Source organism: Sipha flava, unplaced genomic scaffold, assembly GCF_003268045.1.
Source record: "Sipha flava isolate LNK unplaced genomic scaffold, YSA_version1 171_pilon_pilon, whole genome shotgun sequence".
Classification (NCBI taxonomy): Eukaryota; Metazoa; Arthropoda; class Insecta; order Hemiptera; family Aphididae; genus Sipha; species Sipha flava.
In genome coordinates this window covers 1,233,202-1,254,867 of record NW_020271925.1, presented here as the reverse complement: position 1 = coordinate 1,254,867, position 21,666 = coordinate 1,233,202, and the positions used below count along the sequence as shown (strand labels likewise).

The 21,666-nt window shown below is 29.2% G+C and overlaps 1 protein-coding gene across 1 annotated transcript in view; it reads right to left on the bottom strand.

Moving 5' to 3' along the window:
* Window positions 1–9,656: 9,656 nt before the first annotated feature.
* LOC112679987 (ly6/PLAUR domain-containing protein 6B-like) overlaps window positions 9,657–21,666 on the bottom strand; it is a 72,448-nt gene continuing 60,438 nt past the window's right edge. Inside the window, exons 3-5 of the mRNA XM_025549947.1 lie at window positions 15,471–15,554; window positions 15,100–15,230; window positions 9,657–11,022 (exon numbers count right to left, since the gene is read on the bottom strand). Of these exons, the coding sequence (XP_025405732.1) occupies window positions 10,825–11,022; window positions 15,100–15,230; window positions 15,471–15,554 (413 nt within the window). The 3' untranslated portion in view covers window positions 9,657–10,824. The remainder of the gene's footprint in view (window positions 11,023–15,099; window positions 15,231–15,470; window positions 15,555–21,666) is intronic.

Genomic DNA, 21,666 nt, shown 5'->3' with positions numbered 1-21,666 from the left:
AGTGCTACCGATCCGGCGTTTAACCCAAAACTACGTTTTAATTAAAACGTAAGAAAAATTTATATTTTTTTTGAAATTGGATTAATTGGATTGAAATTGAAAAGGATTAACTTAATTTTAACATCATGGTGATTGTGATTAATTTCACCACAAGTAATTTTGGTTCTAAATTCTTATAAAAATGTAAACTTTTGAATCAAAACTCAAACAACATAATATTTAGCGGATATTTTAATTAGTATTAGGTTATAAAACAAATATTTAATACAACATTTTATTTTTTTGGTGCACACACAGAAAGAAAATGAAAAAGTTAAGCTCTAGCGACCTAAGTTTCAAATCTGAAAATAATAATTTTTAATAACATTTGTTGGGTTACGATTGAAAATCTTAACTAACAAAATATATATGTGTTATGTATAGATGACTAAAAGTTGATTAGTTAACCTTCATAAATATAATTTCCAACAGTTTTGATGGTTGACATGTCAATATATGCAACGAAAAGGACAGTAACTCAAAAAAATGAAAAATTGAGTTACTGTTATGGTGTTGTAGAAATTTCTTCGCTCTATCTCCAACGAAAACGGCAGTAACTGTATTATGATAAGAACATGACAAAAATAGCTTTAAAAATAGTTGAAAACAAGTTAAGTCTAACGAAGAAGGAAGTAACTTGAGTTGCGTCATCCAAAAATAAATTTTACGGCCGAACATGGAAGTAAATTGAGATACTGCTTTTCTTTGAAATGTTCTTATTTCTCTTGGCAGTAACAGAGTTAATCACAAACTACATAGTCCGAGACGTGAACAATATTATAATTCCATATCTATAAATAATCTTTTAATATGATCACGTCACTATTCTAGATAATTTAATACAAATAGATTGTATGAATATCAAAAATAACTAAAATGAACCGCCAATAATTTCTATGTGATACTGTGATAGTGTGATGACTGATGTTAAAATTTAAAAACAATCGGACGTCCGTAGTGGATTAACTTTGTCAAATTATTTTAATAATTATTTTATTTTTTATATATTCATAATAATAATAATTTATCCAATTATTTGAGAAATCAGTTTACAAAACACATTACAGTATGGAAGTAAGTATGTTGTTAATTATAATAATGTACCTACTAAATTCTTGTAAAATAATATTATAAGTTATAACACTTTACATAACAATATTATTTTATACGTCATATAAATTTATCATCGAGTTACCATCGAGTCGAACTTGACGACATATTTTTATTTTTTTTTCTGTCAATATTAAGTACCATAGTTTGTTCCAGATTGCACAAACATTTTTAGAATCTGTATCCAAATATTTATTTCTCAAAATGCATTTTCAATTATGGGCGCCGGGAGAATTTTCCCCAGCACCCACCTGTCGATCAATAGAACTTTTTCAAACTTTTTTTTTTATAACAATTTTACCAGGAACCCGAAATTGAAAATATATTTCGAAGGATAAATATTCGGGCACGGATTCTGAAAATATTTGTACAAATTGGTGTATACTATGGTGCAATCGATGATAAAACAAAAAGCTCATACCATATTTTCCACGGAATATTAATGTAACTATTGTTCGTTCGATACCGTACATTACTCGCCCGCGATACGGCGAAGGCGACGTATCGAGCGTATCAAATAGACCAGTGGAAATGGAATCGAGAATGCTGATTGAGGGTTTTTTGGCGGCCGATCAATTGGTGACCGGACGGCAGTAGCGACGATTGTAAATCAACGTCCTAGGCATGGACGACTGGGAGGAAGAATGGTTCTGGATATATATTCTGCGGTCAACGTCCTCCACCTCAAACTACGTCTCGCTATCCGCATCGGTGATATCATTATAGGCAGTATCCCGGAGTCTCAGAGCGCAGGGAGAAGCCTTAGGGTCCTTAGACAACTGTGAAACTATAGTTCCATAAAATAACCGAAAATGTCGTTGTATTTAACGGTGAATCCCCAAATCGTCCGTGGTATTTCCTATTTAGACCAATTCTGGAGTGGAGCAATAATTCACGTGACATTCAATCTGCGCTTTACAGTGATAAACTGGATTTCCATTTTCGTTCCGTAGATTTATCGATTATTATTTATTACTTATTTTCGTTTATCGTTTCGCAGTAAGCATTCGCATTTGTAACAACAACTTGACGTGTACATTTTGAATTTTTATCTGAAGATAATACTACTTAGGCAGGGTAGTTTAGTTTATTTACTGCATCGGGAGCCACCTTCCTATCCAGTGACATCGCTGATTTTTTTTTTGTACAGTAATTGCACATGATACAGACACATATCCAATGCCACCCACAGGTTTTCCATGAACCAGTGCAATTATAATTATACGATCATATTTGTTTGATTGAAATAATTTATTTTCCAAATGCATGTTTACTTTAAATAGATTTTAAAATATTGCAAATTCCTGTACAACATTTTTTTAATAGGGGTTTGAATTCAAAATATTAAAAAAAAATCTTTATCGGTTGGTATTGCTCAGGGCAGTTTCTCAAATACAATAACTTATTAATTATTAAAGATTTCAAAGTCAGTACTACAACATACATAATAATTTTCATCAGTGATTTAATTTAAAGCTTTGAATATGTGTTGACTTGCTTTACAAAATTATCTATTACTTCTTCATAATTTATTTCTATTTAGTAGTTACATAACATATTAACATAATAGCAAATAAATCTTACGGTGGCTTCCTGAACCCTGACACAAACTAACAACACAATCAACATTATTATAGTTATTTATATTACCTAGTTATTATATATTTATCGTTATTTGTATATTTGGCACTACCAACTCTACGTTTTATTAACGATCTAAAGATCTTGTTAACGAGACAGCATAGTCTCCTACCTTGATCGTATGTGCACGTATCGCCCTTGCGGAGATATAATCACGCGATACAGATTATCGTTAAATCTATTAGTAACTAAATTATCAATAGAGAGCGCACACGGTGTACAATCAGCCCGTGCGGTGTAATAGTTAATTACGCTTTTAAGATTGTCGTGTAATCGATTACCGATTACTAATCTTAAGAGATAGCGCAGCGGTCGTCTCCGTTTGCGACCCGCATGCTATTCATTCAACATCTTAAGGTATTCACATATACCACTAGTACCAGAGAATGGAACAAATACATATATTATATATGATTATAATAAGTTCATTGAAACGAATCAGAAACTAGTGATGGGCACTATCGTATAGTATTCGAAAGTAAGCATAAATTATCGAATATTATTTTATAGTGATGGTAATCTGCTATTTTTTTATAACATCTGATAATGCTATTGCTGTTTTAAAATAGCAGTGATAAATAGCAGCTATTGTTATTTTGTAATAACAGCTGATAATATATTATATAATACTTATCATTAATTTTAAATTTGATATTTTAATAGCAGCTTATGTATATTATACCAAATATCAGTCTATTAGATCATTATATATATTTATATCTAATATCTGAATATACGATAAGCGTCGATAACACACGCATTATCAATTATCTCATGCCACAAATGTGAACTTATATATTATTATTAACTAATTATATTTGTGAATTACGTCTTGCCAGCCACCAAGATGCTACTGCTATAGCTGCTATTGCTATTTTTTATATTATATTGAGTATTCTCTTTCAACTTCTAATATAATATCAGATATAAAACAGTGTAGGAAAACATAAAAATCAAAATTCAAAATTTAGCAATCATTGCTTATTGTTGACATTGAATAGCAGTCTGCGATTGCTATTGTAATATAGTAGTGCTATTATAACTCTTACTGTTATTTCTTACCATCACTATTATTATGTATGATCGAATAGTTTTTCCATGAAAAAAAAAAATCAAAATTTTTGAAGAATTAAAAAAATATCTAATGCGGGTCGCATGTTCGATACCACTGTTTTAGAAGAACGTTGTTTTTCAGTAAAAACCAGTACAAAAAGTCATCTTTAGAATCACTTATGTTCACTGCTTCCTTCGTACACTGCAGTTAAACGGATCATATAAGGACCGTTGTAAGCTGATAAAAGCGAGGGCCGATGGATTTGATTTTGAGTTTTAGCGCTATTCACAGATTATATAAATAGCATATCACAGATGTACACGAGGAAGTTATTAATAATATTGATGTGCACATACGGAAAACTTTTTATCGAAATATCATCCTGACGGTTACCAGCAAATTTTTCATCAGCTGAAATATTATTTGGCGATTAATTATCGTAAAATATTAATCTAATAAATGACATCATCGCATATCGATTTTCTTCAATTTAAATAAACACGACTCATAAGGGAGGGGTTATAGCATAGACGCAAACAGGGGGGAGGCTTAGCCCCTCAAAATAAGTCAGCCCCCCTTAAAAAAATATTCAGATAAAACTTGTTAAGAAATCAATAAATGATTCAAGTACAAAATTTGTTTTTTCTACAGAATTTTATCATTTTTACAACTATAAACAAATAATATATAATTTTTTTTTTTTTGTAATTTACTTATTACCAAGTAATTATAAATATGTGTTAGTGATATGTATTTTTCAGTTAAATTATAGTATCAGGAAAAATGTATAAGTAGGAAAGGGCTTTGATAAAAATTCTAAATATATTATGTAGTATATTGTATAGGTAATATTCGTGGGGGGTGTTGGAGGCGGAGCCCCAAACAGGTAAATTTGTTTATTACATGGATAGTCCCCCCCAAGTCAAAAACTGAAATTTTGCCCATGGCTTATAGCTCCCTTAGCTTTTGCTTTAGCTTTACCATTGTGTATTAATGTTAAGTATAGTACACTATATGAGCGTATACTAAGAAAGTAATCGGATCACCAATATATTTTTAATGTCTCCGATTTCGGTCTACAACTTTGATCTTTTGAAATTAAATTATTCTAGAATACTTCACTTCATTGATCTCGTTTATATATTTATGTGAAGCACATTAATGTTTTCAACCTTGGCATCACTTTAATAATTTTAAACTTAGATGAAAGTTAAAATTTGTTCCGAAAACCTCTCAAGCGCTTACTTGGAGTAATTTCTCCGTCTTTCTTATTTCTCTTAAACTAATTTTATTTAACCATAACTGTACAAATGATTTGTAAAATGAACACGTATTTAACTAATAATTCCTGTTAAAATTGTTTTTGTTGCATACTAACGGCAAGGAATGATAATACGAAAGAAGATAATTAATTATATTTACAAATGGCATTAGTTCGTAGTTGTACTTTACTGTTTTACTGTTTTACACTTGATTAAAGTCTAAAAACAGTTCTCCGATTATAAAATTTATTGATATCAATGTTATTCAAAAATGAAAATGTACACCCTATTTTCATTATTTCTTATCTGTAAATGCATTTGTATAAGTGAATTTTTTTATTTTCATTAGAAAACTATAAATATGTAAATGAACAAATAGTTATAAAACAAAGTGTTTCTAGAGAATTAATATTTTATTTCTTGAGAAAATTGAATTTCATGATAATTATTCATGTCCTACAGGATTTCTTATCAAATTATATAAATTGTCTGAAAAGTTTGTTTTATAATTGTTAGTATTATTGGATGCTCTACAAGTTGGATTATTTGTGAAAAGTTTTAAGAACGAAAAAAAGAAACTTTTAAGTATTTGTTTTGGTTATTTTTAAATTAGTATTTATAAAATAATACGCGTAGTGATAATTATCACAGTGTTTATTTATAGGACTGAATAAATGTAATGTTTATAAGAAAAAAAATAACTAAAGAAAATTACCTAATATATAATACGCCTCCATGTCACATTACACCATAAGAATATAAAATAACGTAATTATAAACTAAAATTCAGTTTTTCGTTTAAATCAATACCATTGTCCGACTCAGTGGCGTAACTAAATAGGAAAGAGTTCCGGTGCAATAAACAATCTAGGCCGCCTAACTACCATTATCTTTAGATGAAAATTTAAAATATACACGTCATATTGTTTTTTCGAATATTAATACGTACAATGAAACGATAACGAAAATAAATAACAGATAATTGACGAATTCACCGAGTGAAAATTAAAATACAGTTTATTACTACGAGAATGATATTGAATGTTGTGCAAGGGCTGATCCAGAAATGTTTTAAGGAAGGGTCGCAGTAAACACACTTACACACTATAGTCACTACACAATACCTAAATATAAAATGATATTATTTTATTTTTGTGTAATTTTATAATACTCTAGTTTGTAGATGTAATGAACTTCGAAAAGTAATCGAAAACTCAATAATTTTATTATATTATACATAACACAAACCTTTTTTTAGGAATTTTTGCGGGTTGTGCGCCCCGATTGCCCCCTCCCTTGGTTACGCCCTAATGTCGCGTAAATCGTTAACAATAATTACTCTACTCTAACATTGATTTTAACTGGGATTATTACGCATGATTTGGGAATTCGCTATTGATACACAACATTTTCGATCATTTTATGGAATTACAGTCTCAGAACCATCCAACGATTCCAAGGTGCCACCTGTGCCCACGGGTCTGATATTACTCTATTGTTGCTACGTCACCAGTCGGGGGCTATATGATTCGCATTATCAGCATGTTACGACGTTTTACAATTTATCGTAAAAATGTTTCACGCTCGCTTCAGCATCTAGTAGATCGCTTTCTTACCCAAATATTCCGTTTCAAGTTTCAATACGGTTAGGTGGTTTAGTATGAGATACAGCCGAAACGACACAGAGAACCGATAACATCGGTTGCTCATATTTCATCGTTACGAGCCGAACAACTTGGGTTTACCTGAACATTGCGTATGATATAAGGAGTTATCGTCGGCCAACTACCCCATTTTCTTTAAACAAACGTTTACTGTTTTAGTTTCTTTTGCAGTAACGTGTCCTTGCTGCTGTACAAATATTACAATCGCTGTAAACAGTGGTTGAATTGGAAAAAAAAATAAAGGTGGACTCTAAATGTAGCTGAACAATTAGCGTTCCAAAGCAAATTAATCTAAAAAAAACCATGGGGGACTCTGTCCCCCCCATCTCCTAAATGCATCTACAATATAAATAATTAAAAATATCTAATGATTAACACAGATATCTATAACAAATAATAAACAATACTAATAGGTATTTATTTGTATTAATTCTATCAACACAGCAACACGTCTAGCAAATTTAAAATCTAAAATGTAAATATATAGCCACATGATAAAATTAATTAATCAATTAACTTTCAATTTAAAATAATTCATGTATTTTACTGTTGCCTACAAAAAGTAAATATTAAATTTATAGATTATAAATGTTACTCTTTTATTAGTATATTAATTTTTTTTTGTCAATATTAATTTTAATATTTGGAGTTTAATATTAGTCAAATAATTTATTTCATCCCGTCACATTATTTTTAGGACTAAGATTTGCTGAGAGTTAAATAATAATTATTTTTATCATAGGTATGTATATGTATTGCTTTAAAATGTATGACCAAAAAAAATTTAAGGAACTTTTAACTGTATTTATTAACTTTTTTTTTAGGTAGGTACTAGGTACTTAAGTAAAAAGGGCTAATAACTTTTTTTGGAAAATCAAGTTTTTTTTATCAATTTTATCAAATTACAAAAAAATAAAAATTGCCGGGACTGACGTTCATTGATAATCAGATTGTACATCAGTTTTACTAATAAATTTTATTTCTACTTATGTTTTGTATATCTATTTTTTTTTTTATTTTAAGGCGGGATTTATGAAGGTGGATTATCAAAAAAAAATAAAAGTACACCGGTAACAGGAATCTGCGCACGCCTATGATTTATTATTAAATTAAAGTGTTTTAATTACCTTGGTCATTGTTTTTCTTTTTATTGAAAAAGTCCGATATGGACAATTTTTGACGTTTATTCATGTTTATTGCTAACGTGACGTGTAGGACTGTAGGAGTGCGGTTGAGGTGTTTACTATTTTCAACAAAAATACAATTTATAAATTACATACGCGAGTACGCGACAAGCTAACATAATACTGATTACTCTTTCGTGGAGTACCTCGTTTCCAAATAAAATATAAATAATATTTAATTTTCCTTGAAAACGATCACCATTTGTTAATCGTCGATAACTAAAACAACGGACGGATTCTCAAAATACGAAGTCAATATATTATTATTGTCATTGGTTTACTATGGATCGTTATCGTCGGTACACCCAGGGAAGTTTTCGTAATAGTTATATTTTTAGCAATTTAGCAGTTTATACCACGAATTAATACGCAGTGGAAACACTTGAAACGTGTTACATAAATTATATAACATTATTATATATTTTATTATTGCGTTCCTAATATACATATGTGCTAATAATAATGAACAGATTACGAACTAATACCAAAAATTAAATAAAATATTAATCGTTTCCAATTTTTTTTCATATTTATTTAATTTTTCTAAGAAACAAATTCATATTCATATAATTGTTGAAGGACGCTGCGTCCCCTGCGTTCCTTGATGAATTAAATTAAGGGGTACGCTATAATATGAAGAAAAATGAAGAGTAGCTCAGACCCTCTGCGTCCCCCCCAATTCAACCACTGGCTGTAAACGATGAATAACATTTAATATGATCATTACAAGTATTCATCGGATAATTGATTTGGATGCAAAATAATATAAATCGCGTTTTCTTTATTACAGTAACATTATTATTATAGTATTTTTATTACTTGTATTTTTTTGTTGACTTTTCACCCGTTAGTTAATTGCAATGAGATTGGAATTTAATTGGATGTATTGTACTTCGTTTTTCATTAATTATCTTCTGATTTCCATAGTTCTTGTAACGAAACCGAAATTAGTGAGTGATCTGATATACGGTTGTTGATCCTATTACGTGGAAATTATAACGCATTTTGCTTAAAAACGTGAAATGTGCTAAATTGCTTGAATTCTCGTATTTATTTCGTTATAATAAATTATTAGAAAAATAATTATGTTTTCATGATTTTCTTTGTTTTTACAAAAATAATAATAATATCAAAAGATGAGAAATCTCTTTTTTTTTTACGTAAACTTAACTATTTTTTTTCTAGTTGAATTAATTGAATGAAAAAAAAAATCAGACATCTTCAGTTATTAGAACCTATATTTTTACAAGAAAATATAAATAAAAATTAGACGCCGTGTGGTTTGATGGTATCACGTAAAACGCCATATTTGAAGTACGGGTATAATTAAAAAAGTACCAATTATAAGACACAATCCTTTTTTTGCTGAAGTTTGCGAATATTTTTAGCGGTAAAAAAGCTGTTGAATAAGAATACAACTTTCTTATGCAGTATGAAAAAAATAAATAAAAAATAAAACCCAAGAATATTTTCTCTTTAACGAAGATATTTCAATCTTCTAATTATTATTTTGTATATTTTGCAATAAAAATGAAATCATAATTATAAGAACACATTATTATAATAATATATTAAATAATAACAATAAGTAAATTTTATTTCGTTATCTATTATATAATGATACATTAATAAAACGAAACGAAAAAGTATTTATTCGCTTAAGTATTTTACCATTTATTTTACATATAATAACAAAGAGCTGATTAGAAAACAAAAACAAAATTTAGTTAAATTTAAAAACATAATATTTTTAAACATAAGGGAACAAAAATCGATAAACTTTTATGTTTGTATTGAGTATAAATATATAGGTTACTGGGAAAAATGAGAAAAAGCGAATAGTACGGGGTGGATATTTTTTCTCAAAAAACTTTACAAAGAATCTTATCTTAATTTATTCCGCATACCGAATCTTTATGGTAATGTAACATATCAAAGTTATCGATTATTGAGGTATTCAAATATTTAAGACCTTTCTCAGAAGACATTTCACCTGTTTTATACCTACGCTTTCGACGCATAGTTTTCGTTCGTCCGTTATTTTTTACAACAATTATTATTACCCGGTCGGATTTTGATTTGTCGACGCGATGTAATTTGCATTGTCGCCTTTAGACACGACGGGAAGAGAAAATGTATTAATTACCGAATTGTGAGTTTGAAAAAAAAATAAAGTAAAATCCACCTCTAACATCGCAGTTACTCGTTCTGCCCATCTACATGTGTATTTTATAACATAGTAAATATTATACATATAGTTTTATAAATTTGTAGTAATATATAAATATATATATTATTTATTTTTTTCAATAACATACTCGTTTCAATCAATTTTTCGACTGTTCAACCGCACACACATACAGCCGCATAGCGATTTTCCATAATAATAATAATTAAACGTCATATTAAACAAAAAACAGTCGTACATCGGTCGCACAGTTGCTATTAATACACGTATTTTAATGTTATCGTTGGACCGTGTGCGTGTTGCATCCTACGCCCGTGCTGAAACTAAACACTTACATAACTACTAATTGTAAACTGCATACGTGGTATTGTAACACTATGTTATTATCGAAAGTAGGTATTCATATAACAGTACTAGGATTTATAAAATTATATGTTTCGTCGCATAAACAGGGCTTAAAATGGCGGGGCATCGGAAGGGGGTGCATCCCTTTACGTACCGTTATTTCGAACGACGGCAGTCGAGCGAGTTTTCGCGAGAAACGTCGATGGGAAACGTTTTCCAAGTGGTGCCGGAAAGGCATGGCCGGGCGGGTCTGGGTAGCCCCGATCGAGTGCCCCCCTCCCACGCGTCCACTGTAAGCCCTGCGTATGAGAGCGCAGCAATTGCGGCTGGGCCACGTCTAACACCACAGAACGATGGATGACAGCAGGAACAGGAGCGCGCGCGTGGCGACCGTCGGTGAGTCGGCTGCCGATTTCGCCTTCGGCCCTTTGGTGGGGCTCATGTGATTTTTCCGCGTGATCGTCACCACCGCATTCGTCTGGTTTGTCGGCACCGTCATATTGCAGTACATATCGTCGCAGCAAGACACGCACACCTGTTGACACACGTACAATGTACCTACGTCGTTCATGCGCATATTAATAATCCATAATGATTATCAACGAACAAAAACGGTGATTAAAAATGTAATTAAAATTAAAAATTAGTAAATGGTCAACACTCGCAGGTTAACGTATAAGCAAATAAACGAACGGCTTACGTATAGAAATTAATAAATAAGTCAACGTTTAGCCCGGTGTGTTATTATATAAAACTACTTTTCGTCGTGCATTGCAAATATAATAATGATCCAGGCTAAGTATTTATTTATATATTAATTGTTAATAATAGTAATAATAATTAACAGAAGAAATAATCATTAATTTTTAAGAATAAATGGTAGTTGTTGTTCAACCTACGGCTACGTGTCACGCTCGTCCTACGATTATTGGAATTCGTACTGTTCCACGCAGGGGCGACTTGTTAGAAGACTACCAGGAACGACCGCCCTTGGTTCAAAGAAATAATAAATGTGGGTGGTTATCTAAACTATATGTAGTACGTTGTAAATTACCGTTTATAATTGATCAACAGCGCGTTAGTAGATATCAGAGACGGGTCACTCAAAGAAATTAGAGCGCCAATTTTTAGAATCTTAAAAATCTAGTGGACCAGAGTTAAGAAAATAAAAATAAAAAAAGGTCTAACCTGGAGTTTAATACTAAAGAAAAAAATAATATCTACATTTTACGATCAGCGTGAAAAAATTAAATACTGATTAACGCTAAAATTGTATGAAGTGATTTGAAAACGGAGCACGGGCCAGATAAAAATAGTACGCGGGCCGCTAGTCGGCCGACCCTGATATATAGTATAGATGGCTATAGCTGAAGTGGTCATAACTACGTTTCATTAATGTACGGTAATACCGATAATAGTTTGGTAAAACAAATTCGATGGGGAGATGAGTGGTTATGAAGCTTGCTTCTTTTTAAAAAGCTCCTTTTAAAAACTCAAGCCACCACTAGTTCCGCACTGTGAAAAAATCATGTAGTCTTAATCGCGGTTTCCCTCTACCCGATTTTTCAAAGTCCGTATGGGCGTGATATCATATACGTATTGCGTACGAGGAACACGTCAACCTAGATTACTGCGGTATGATTGATTCGTCGATTACGATTAGACATTATTTAAATAAAGAATCGGGTGGAATAGAAAACAACTTTTGGACAAAAAAATGTGATTTAAGCATGTATACTTTTGACTCACAATTGCGCGTGCAAACCGCTGATAATGGAATATATATATAATTCACCTACTCTGTAACTTTCCAACTCTTTTCTTGAGAAAGATTCAACAGACTTAATTTAAGAAGATTAATTTCCTATATTGCAAGTATATATACCTAGATTCCTATATAGATTACTTATCTTCAAAAATAATATCACATAAATTAAACACATCCTTAACTTTATCCTTCTTACTAACTTAAAAATGTATGTTAAGACAATGGGCTTTACAAAATATGATTTGCAATTGTTTTCTTTTTCTTCCTAATTCACTTTTATTTTCTAATCTTCCTCTAATGATCGAGATGTATTCGTTTTTGTTAACATTTCTCTAAACAAATAAGGACACTTTTATATTTTTCTATTATTTATGATGAATGAATTATCAATGATCTAAATATATTACGTATAGCAGTTGGATATTATGTTTTAAATGTGTTATATTTTTATTTTTTTATATTCCAAACGTTTAATTTTCCTATACCATTTTGTCATACTTAATTATCTTATCGTATCTATTATTGAATTATTGACAATATTACGGGTATTCTTATAAAGTTATAAGTTACAACAAAAACAGAAAAATATATAATTTTAGCTTAAATTAAATTTTCTCTCGGGTTATATAAAAAGAACTATACAATTTAATATATTGTTTGAATTTTTAATATATAAAGGTGCATGTTTGACAAGTACAGTAAAGTTATTGAGAAAAATAGCGATAAGAAATGTTTTTCATAGCATTTATTCATTACAATTTTTAGAAAAAAAATATTGCTCCTTATGCAAGAAGAGACCACTTGATAACCAACAATTAATTTAAGGGTTCGGTATGATAATATTTATAATACAATATAAAAACATGCTTTAAATGAATATTTAAAAAATCAAAGATCATAATACTTTAAGAATAATTCAATAAAACTCTGAACCATCGCAGAAGGATTTGCTAAAACAAAAACTCTGTATAATATATCTCCAAAAATTAAATTAAAAGTATTTATACATTTAATAATAAATTTTTCACTTAGAAAATGCATGGCTGAAACTGTCATGGCCATATAATGTAGTATGTTGACTTTTTTTGAAATATTTTCAAGTGATGTTCCGTGTTTTGATTTTCTCGAGTAGAAATATCAATAAAGCTACAAGGATTTTATTTTTAGCGGTACATTAAATTTATATCATTCATCATCATAAATTATGTGAGTATATTTTATTTTTTTTTTCTGAAAAAAATAATATTAATAATTATACTAAATAAACAATTTCTGGAGAAATAGGTATGATTAAAACTTTTCCTTCTAAGCAATCGCGTGCCATGAAATGCCTGCATTGGTTGCATATTTTATCAATTATGATAATTTTAGTGCTACTACTAGTATAACAAATTATTGATAATTTTTTTTTTGTTATTATTTCATCCAGTAAGTCATTAAAACGATTTAAAAATATTTTATTTATTTATACCGTACACATAATATAATTTTTAAGCGCACAAAATTATATTATAATATGGATACTGAAACTATATGAATATTACGTTATTGCCTTTTTTTTTTCACAAAATGATGTTTTATTTGCAAATTTTTACTAAACGTTTAACTATTTTTCATGTTTTTTCGGAGAAAGCTGTAGAACTATAATACCTAAACACTTTTTGTTCATTACGATGATGTAAATTATTATAATTGTCAATTTCTCAATAACTAAGCTCATACGGCGTATTATGGTATGTTTTCGAAATAAATCAATTCAAAGATATCAAAAAATACAGTATTACTGTTTTATATCAGTTTTATTACGTCATTAAGCAGTTCCAGATGTAATTTTACAACACAGCCTACGCAAAAAAGTGTTTTTAGCGAGATTTTATTCGTCAAATAGCAATAAATGGGATTTTTTGTGACCGTGGTAGGGAAGAGGGTAAGGAGAATGATAGTTTGCCAGTCGGCCGGCTACGGTTTAGCAGCTTCTCCGGACTTGAATGGGTAACCGTCTGATTGTTTAGAGATTCAATCTCCAACCCACCTTCTTCACCTTATGATATGTAATTGAGTCTTAAAATAATAGTCGAGAGGTATGAAATCATTAAGTCAAAATAATAATAATAGAAATAATAATCGAAATGGAGTTGATAGTGGATTTTAAGAAGAATTTTCTATAGCGATGGATTAAAATGAACAATGGAAAAAAAATCACAATGGAGTTGTTTGTTTTGCTTCCGGTCGTCTATTTAATGTATAAATCCTATCCACATCTCATACCTTTCCATTTTATTTTTATCTTTTGACATTACATCGATTTATTATTATTTTTGTCTCTTTAAATCACATGTATCACACTCCGTTTCCTCATTTCCTTGGTTTCCATTCATCATGGCACACGTTCAAACCACATTCATTCTTGTCAACACGCAACCACCATCTCTGTATACCTTATATACCTTTAAATACATTTTATTTTATTTTTATTCTTAATACTCTTGACAATTTGGTCCGTATCATTTAATGACCATTTTATAAACTTGTAATCATTATTTGAAATATAAATTCCGGTATATTAAATTTCAAATGGTGCGTGTTTTCGGGTTTTTTCTTTTCTTTCTTTACCGACAACGTTGCGCAATTAATGCAACACACACTACCAAACATTCGATTACTTTGGCGAATCTTTTTTTTTTTTCTTTTCTTTTTAACACGTCCGAATATGAATGATTATAACGTGAACGGGATTTCTGAACATTTATGGTTTTAATAATTTCGTATATAGTTCGTAAACTACGAATGTGCATAAATTATGTTAATAGTTTTATGATAAAGTAACAACAATTGAGTTCTTACTGTCTGTCTGTCAATGCTCAGACATCCGACTGTAGACGGATGGCATTCTGTTCGATTGGCACACTTTTTGTTCACTATGACGCTGGATCCAGTCGAATCCATAATATGTAACGTCTGGCAGTAGTCTAGGTCTGTGGAAACATATATAAAATAAACGGTGAAAGTATGACCGAAAACGTTTAACTCGAGACGGTGGCGCAGGAAGCGTCGTAAAATCCATTTTCTTAACCAGTAAAAATAAGTTTGAAGTAAAGTTTTTTGTGACCCCATCATGGTTTTACATTCCCGGTGTTGACACAGATCACCGTGCACTTACTACGCCGCCATTGACACGCGATAATCGAGATTACAATAATAACATGTGTACATACCTCGAGCACACGGTCTATCGATGGCGTATTGGTTGCACGTCAAATTGTCCGACACGTTTACGCAAGTGTAGCAAGTTAAGTTTTCTGAAACAGTCAAAATCAATCCGTGACTAAAACGCTGTCCAGTATAAAGATTCAAGACCTTCAGCATAACATCATTCATCGTCAGTGTTGTGCTTTATCTAGATATGTTATCTAGATAAAAACTTCATATCGTTATCTTATCTAGATAAAAAATAAAATTGACATCTAATTTTCATCTAGATAAAAATTATAGCCATCTAGATAAATTTATCTAGGTAATTCACAAAATCTGTAACTAATCATTAGTAATTAATTTACAGTTTTATCATTCAATATAAAATAAATAACTAAATAAGAAATTTCTTTTGTATATTTACTTGCAAAAATTGGTTCTAAAATAGTTTTACATAGAATTTATTATTAATTATGAACAGTGACAATTTATTAGGTTTATAGACATATATTACCTACATAATATGCATGGGAGGTGAGAATTATTTATAATTTCATAGTATGGCCCATATGAGGAAGTCTCATGCCCGTATTACTATTGTTCTGTGGTATTACGAACGCTGAAAGAGCATTTACAAGAATATTAGAACCAGAGATAACGCACTATAGGCAGGGGTAGAACCAGAGTCGGGGAACTGTGTGTCAAGCCATTTCAAGAGGCCATTTATTAGGGATGAAACTGAATTAGAAATGAATACCTTGTAAAAAAAAAAAAACACAATATGCTCATAAAAGTTTATAAGTATATTTATATAACATTTTAGAATTAGTAACACCACCGATAATGACATATTTACGATTAATAAATATAATATAATTTTATCAGCACAACAAACATATGAAATAAAATATAATTTACTTAACTTTCTACTTAAACGATATAATTTAAAATATAAATTATGAATTGAAAAATTTTAAATTTTGAATAAACATGGCATTCATTATTCAAATATCTCCGATGGACCAACTGTCCAAGAGTCCAAATCAAGGTCTAAAAAGAGAAAAAAATTTCCAAGAGGCCAATTTTGTTAACAAATATTAACTGTGGGTCAGCTGACAACCTGACCCCCCTAGATCCTCCCCTGACTATAAATCTATACTAATTATTATTCCAGCTGCGCGGTAGATGGTTTATAAATATTAAAATACAGAAATAATTATCGATAAGAAAATAGCAATATTACAATACGCATTACACTGTAATTACACAGAAATTGATCGTTCTCCATCATCAATCGACCGCTTTAAATTCAATATTTAATTATAAATTATGTTCAATGTTCATGTAATCAGGTTCATTTCCCCAGCACCCCCACTTTCAAATTTTGGGTCTGATCCGGTCCCAATCGTTTGTACCTCGTTTGTACCTGATTGTACTTCTAGTCCCTTCGTTTGTACCTCAACAGTTTTTAAGTTATAACTGTTTTAATTGTGGGAGTGCTGGGGAAATGCTTGCACCCCCACTTTCAAATTTCGGGTCCGATCCGGTCCCAATCGTTTGTACCTCGTTTGTACCTGATTGTATCTCTAGCCCTTTCGTTTGTACCTTAACAGTTTTTAAGTTATCCTTGTTTTACTTGGGAGGATACAAGTAAATCAAACTTTTATTCTATAAAATAAAAAACATTGTGTGTAAAATTTAATTTTGTCTATGATACATATATTAACTTATTTTAAGTTATCTCTGTTTATTATCATGTACATTTTCAACATTTCTTAAGTTCGTGTAGTTAAAATTTTTGAAATTTTGTGGAATTTTGCATTCTCCGCATCAGATGTATTTCCATGACTAGTGTATACTTAATAATAACAAAATAAATACCATTGGATAAATTTTAATAAGATACTTATTACTTTTTATTAAGAAATAAAATAAATATATATTTTAAATAGTGAATTCAAAAAAATTACGTATATAATTTATCAAAACAGAATTAAAGTGAAATTGATTAGTATAACTTTCATCACAATTTACATACACATATATTTATATTCAACCGTTTGTATTTTAATTTATTTTTTATTAAAAATATATTGTAAATTTGAATATGATGTATTCCTAAGTATACACTAGTCATGGAAATACATCTGATGCGGAGAATGCAAAATTCCGCAAAATTTCAAAAATTTTAACCACACGAACTTAAGAAATGTTGAAAATGTACATGATAATAAACAGAGATAACTTAAAATAAGTTAATATATGTATCATAGACAAAATTAAATTTTACACACAATGTTTTTTATTTTATAGAGTAAAAGTTTGATTTACTTGTATCCTCCCAAGTAAAACAAGGATAACTTAAAAACTGTTAAGGTACAAACGAAGGGGCTAGAGATACAATCAGGTACAAACGAGGTACAAACGATTGGGACCGGATCGGACACGAAATTTGAAAGTGGGGGTGCTAGGGAAATAGACCTCATGTAATCATGTGTTCTAAATAATTGTCATTACCGGACCCCAATTCTATGAATTCGTACTTTGATGTGTCTACATAATATTATTGTACAACAAAATAAATATTAAGCGTGAAACGTCCATTATTTATTAAAAACTTGTACTGTATGCAGCGTACTCTCATCCACAACGTGTTCAGTGTTTATCGTCAGACCGTCTTCATATTTTTCATAATTTTGTCTATGATTTTCAATTTTATTTTATTGGTTTTATTTGAAATGGATTGTTACATAATACAATCATTACCCAAGACCAAAAGAGTTCACCTACAAACGGATGAAAACGTTGATGCCTTATATAAATATCTAGATAAAAATTATTTTATCTATCTATATCTAGATAAATTAAATTTCTACAGTATCTATCTACATCTAGATAATTTTTAATCCTGATATCTTAGCTATATCTAGATAATTTTTTTTTTATCTAAGTACAACACTGCTTATCGCAGATGTATATATACACAGGCAAGTAACCAAGGAGATAATCCACACTTAAACATAAACCCTATTCCATCCCTGAAATTTTTTCCGTATTCATCCAAAATTTTAAAAATAACATTTTTTACTATCCTTAATGTATGAAAATAGTGTTAACAATTATTTGTTAAATTAAAAATTATTTTTTTTTAAAAGTTTCTAATTTCAGGTGGAGAGAATAAAAATGTTTATAGCCCTCCTCCTCAAATAGAATTAGGCCTGCTTGCCTGTCTGTACATCGATAAACTCAGATCAGTGAACTTAACTGCATTGCTCCTTAGGTAAGATTAATATTATTTATTCGTTTTGTAAATAGGTACGACCCGTTGAAATTAACTATATGATATTGGTGTATGATTTACAATCGCATACACGTTCCAATCGTATTCTGTAGTATATTTGGCAGTTATTTAAATTGGATACTTGATATTGAAATTAGAATTGTGAAAAATATGTTATACAGTAGTATTTCTACAATTACTTAATTTGGATTCAAACAAATAAACTTTAGTTCTTAAAATGTATTAATTACTTAAGAACAATGTTGTTTGTTTTCGTTTTACAATAATAACGTGATTAAAATAATTAATTTATTAATGTACAACAAAAGAAATAAAAAAAATCATACCTACTTTATTTTTGATAAAATACCTTAAGACAACATAATGATGTAATCCATCATGTATTAATATTATGCAAAAACTAATTATAATAATAATAATAATAATAATAATAAAAATAATAATAAAAATAATAATTGAAAAGAAAATAATTAATGAAAATATTGGCATCAATGTCACATTTTTTTTTTTTACCGTAACTTAGTTGTTAATTGATCCCAACAGTTATTATTCTGCATAAAAAAAAATCCATATAGTTATATATATTTATATTTTTTTTTCATTTTTATAAATTATAGTTAAATTGGTAAGTGTCACTTTTTCTAGGTCTGCTAGCGTATAATGAATTTAAAATGAAAAATAAAAGGCAATAAGTACCCATGGTATATAGGTAATGATTATTATTGTGATACCTTCCGTATATGTTAAATGCTGATATAAGTTTAAATTACTTAACAAAAATGTTGACGAATAATTTCACAAAATTAATTTTTCTATAATAAAACAGCGTTACGTATATTTATAATATTAAACTAATTATTTAATTATAAATAAAAATATTTCATGCACAAAATTTATCTTTCTAGTTTACAAAAAATAATTGATATGTTATCAAATTTTTTATTGAACTCTTAAAGACATTAAATAGCAACTTGAGAGTAATAAAGATAATAGTATAAATTTATTTAAATTTTTAAAAGATACGTTATACAGTACTATAGTTTTGAAAACATATTTATATAATAATATAACTAAATCCAAGTATTTAAATTTCGGTTTAGTTATAATTAAAATAATATGTGTATAGTTAGTTATCATAAATGGTTTGCAATACATTTCATTGTGTTCTATTTTTTAATCAATTAAGTCAGAAAACAAATTATTTTACATTGATGGTTTTTTTCCCGGAAATAACTTTTTAGAGTGGTATAAGTGTTTAAAATATTCATGTAGTAATTTTAGCTTATTGGATTAAAAATCGGAAATTTTAAATAATATAATATATTTCATGCCGCATTATGTAATTTATAACATTTATAATTTTAAAAAAAAACAAAAAATTATTATGAAAGTAAGATCAAAAAATTTAATATTTATCATATTTTATTTTCAGCAATTTTATTGCATTGTAGAATTAAAAAGTTTATGTAGAAAACATAGATGTACTTGAAATTTCTAACTTTTGGTCCTCATATATATGTGTGTGAATCTATCACAGCATTCATTTAAATGATACGAGATCAAATAAAATCTGATTACTTTTAAAGCCGTCATTAAGTAATTCATGATAATTAATATAATTTTATAAAATGAGCTATGCTTTCTATTTGAATTAATTTAATTTATCACAAAATTAAATTTATCACTATCAATAAGGTTACCTAATGTACGAACTATGTAATTCTTCTTGAGTTTATAATTACATTTTAAGCATTAAACTCGATTTCGTATGAAAAATAAAGCTGGAAACTACAATGCCAGGCTTAAAAATTAGATGTGGAAATCTGCACTTTTCCTTAATTAATAACTGTTACAAATTTTTTTTCTTTCCGCGGTTACATAAAACTTGTTGACTTGCGAGACGTTTAATTTTTATATACAAGTTTACCTAAAAAATGTTACATTGTACATTCGTTAATAAAATTATCATTTAATTTTAAAACAAATCTAAAATAAACATTCTAACATTTAAGTATTTGTTGATTATTTAATTTAATTTTATGATTTTTATTTATCTTAAAACATTCGAATGGATAAAAAAAATAATTAAAGCGATTTAAAACAAGTAAAAGTAAATAACAAACTTTTTTAAATGATGTTTTCTAACCTTCTTTAATGAATTAAAGAATTTAAACTATGTACATTTATTTTTATATACAATTCAATTATCATTTTTAAAATAATTTACTCTACTTTGCCAATAAAATGATCACTTGTTTTTTGCATGAAATTATTAAAATATTTGAAGCAATAACACTAGAACATTTAGAAGTAAAGTAAAAATAAGAAAGTTGAAAGTCAAACTAAAATAATTAAAATAGAATGGTAACCAGACAATAATATAATGTATATGGGTTCTTGCGAGTAAAAAATCAACGCCGACTAATTATATCGTATAAAATGCAGTTTCAAAATGCAATTTTTTTTTTTTTGGGGGGGGGGAATAAAAACCTTGAAGGGATGCCAAGATGTACGAAAATTTACCACGTGCTCAAAGCAAAAGCTAAAATTGAAAATCTGATTAGCTTTGGACGCGGAAATAGGATCATATAAATATTTCGTGCCCAACCTCACCTCAGCTGGATAAGCACAAGCAGGTCGTTGCCGTGGATCGGAAAGTTAGATAACTTTAAAAACATACGTGTGGTGCACTCTAAGCTGACCGGAAACAAAAGTCACACGAGAAAATTAAACATTATCGTAATATAATACTTCGTAACACCCAACAATATAGCATGATACATTATACAACGTTAATCTAACGTAACAGAGAATTATTCGTTTTTGTCGCATTGATCCTACAGCTCTCGTTTCGTGAAGCATGCGTATTGTTCTCGGAGGATATATAGGCGAGTGTATCACGAATTTTCGAGGATTCC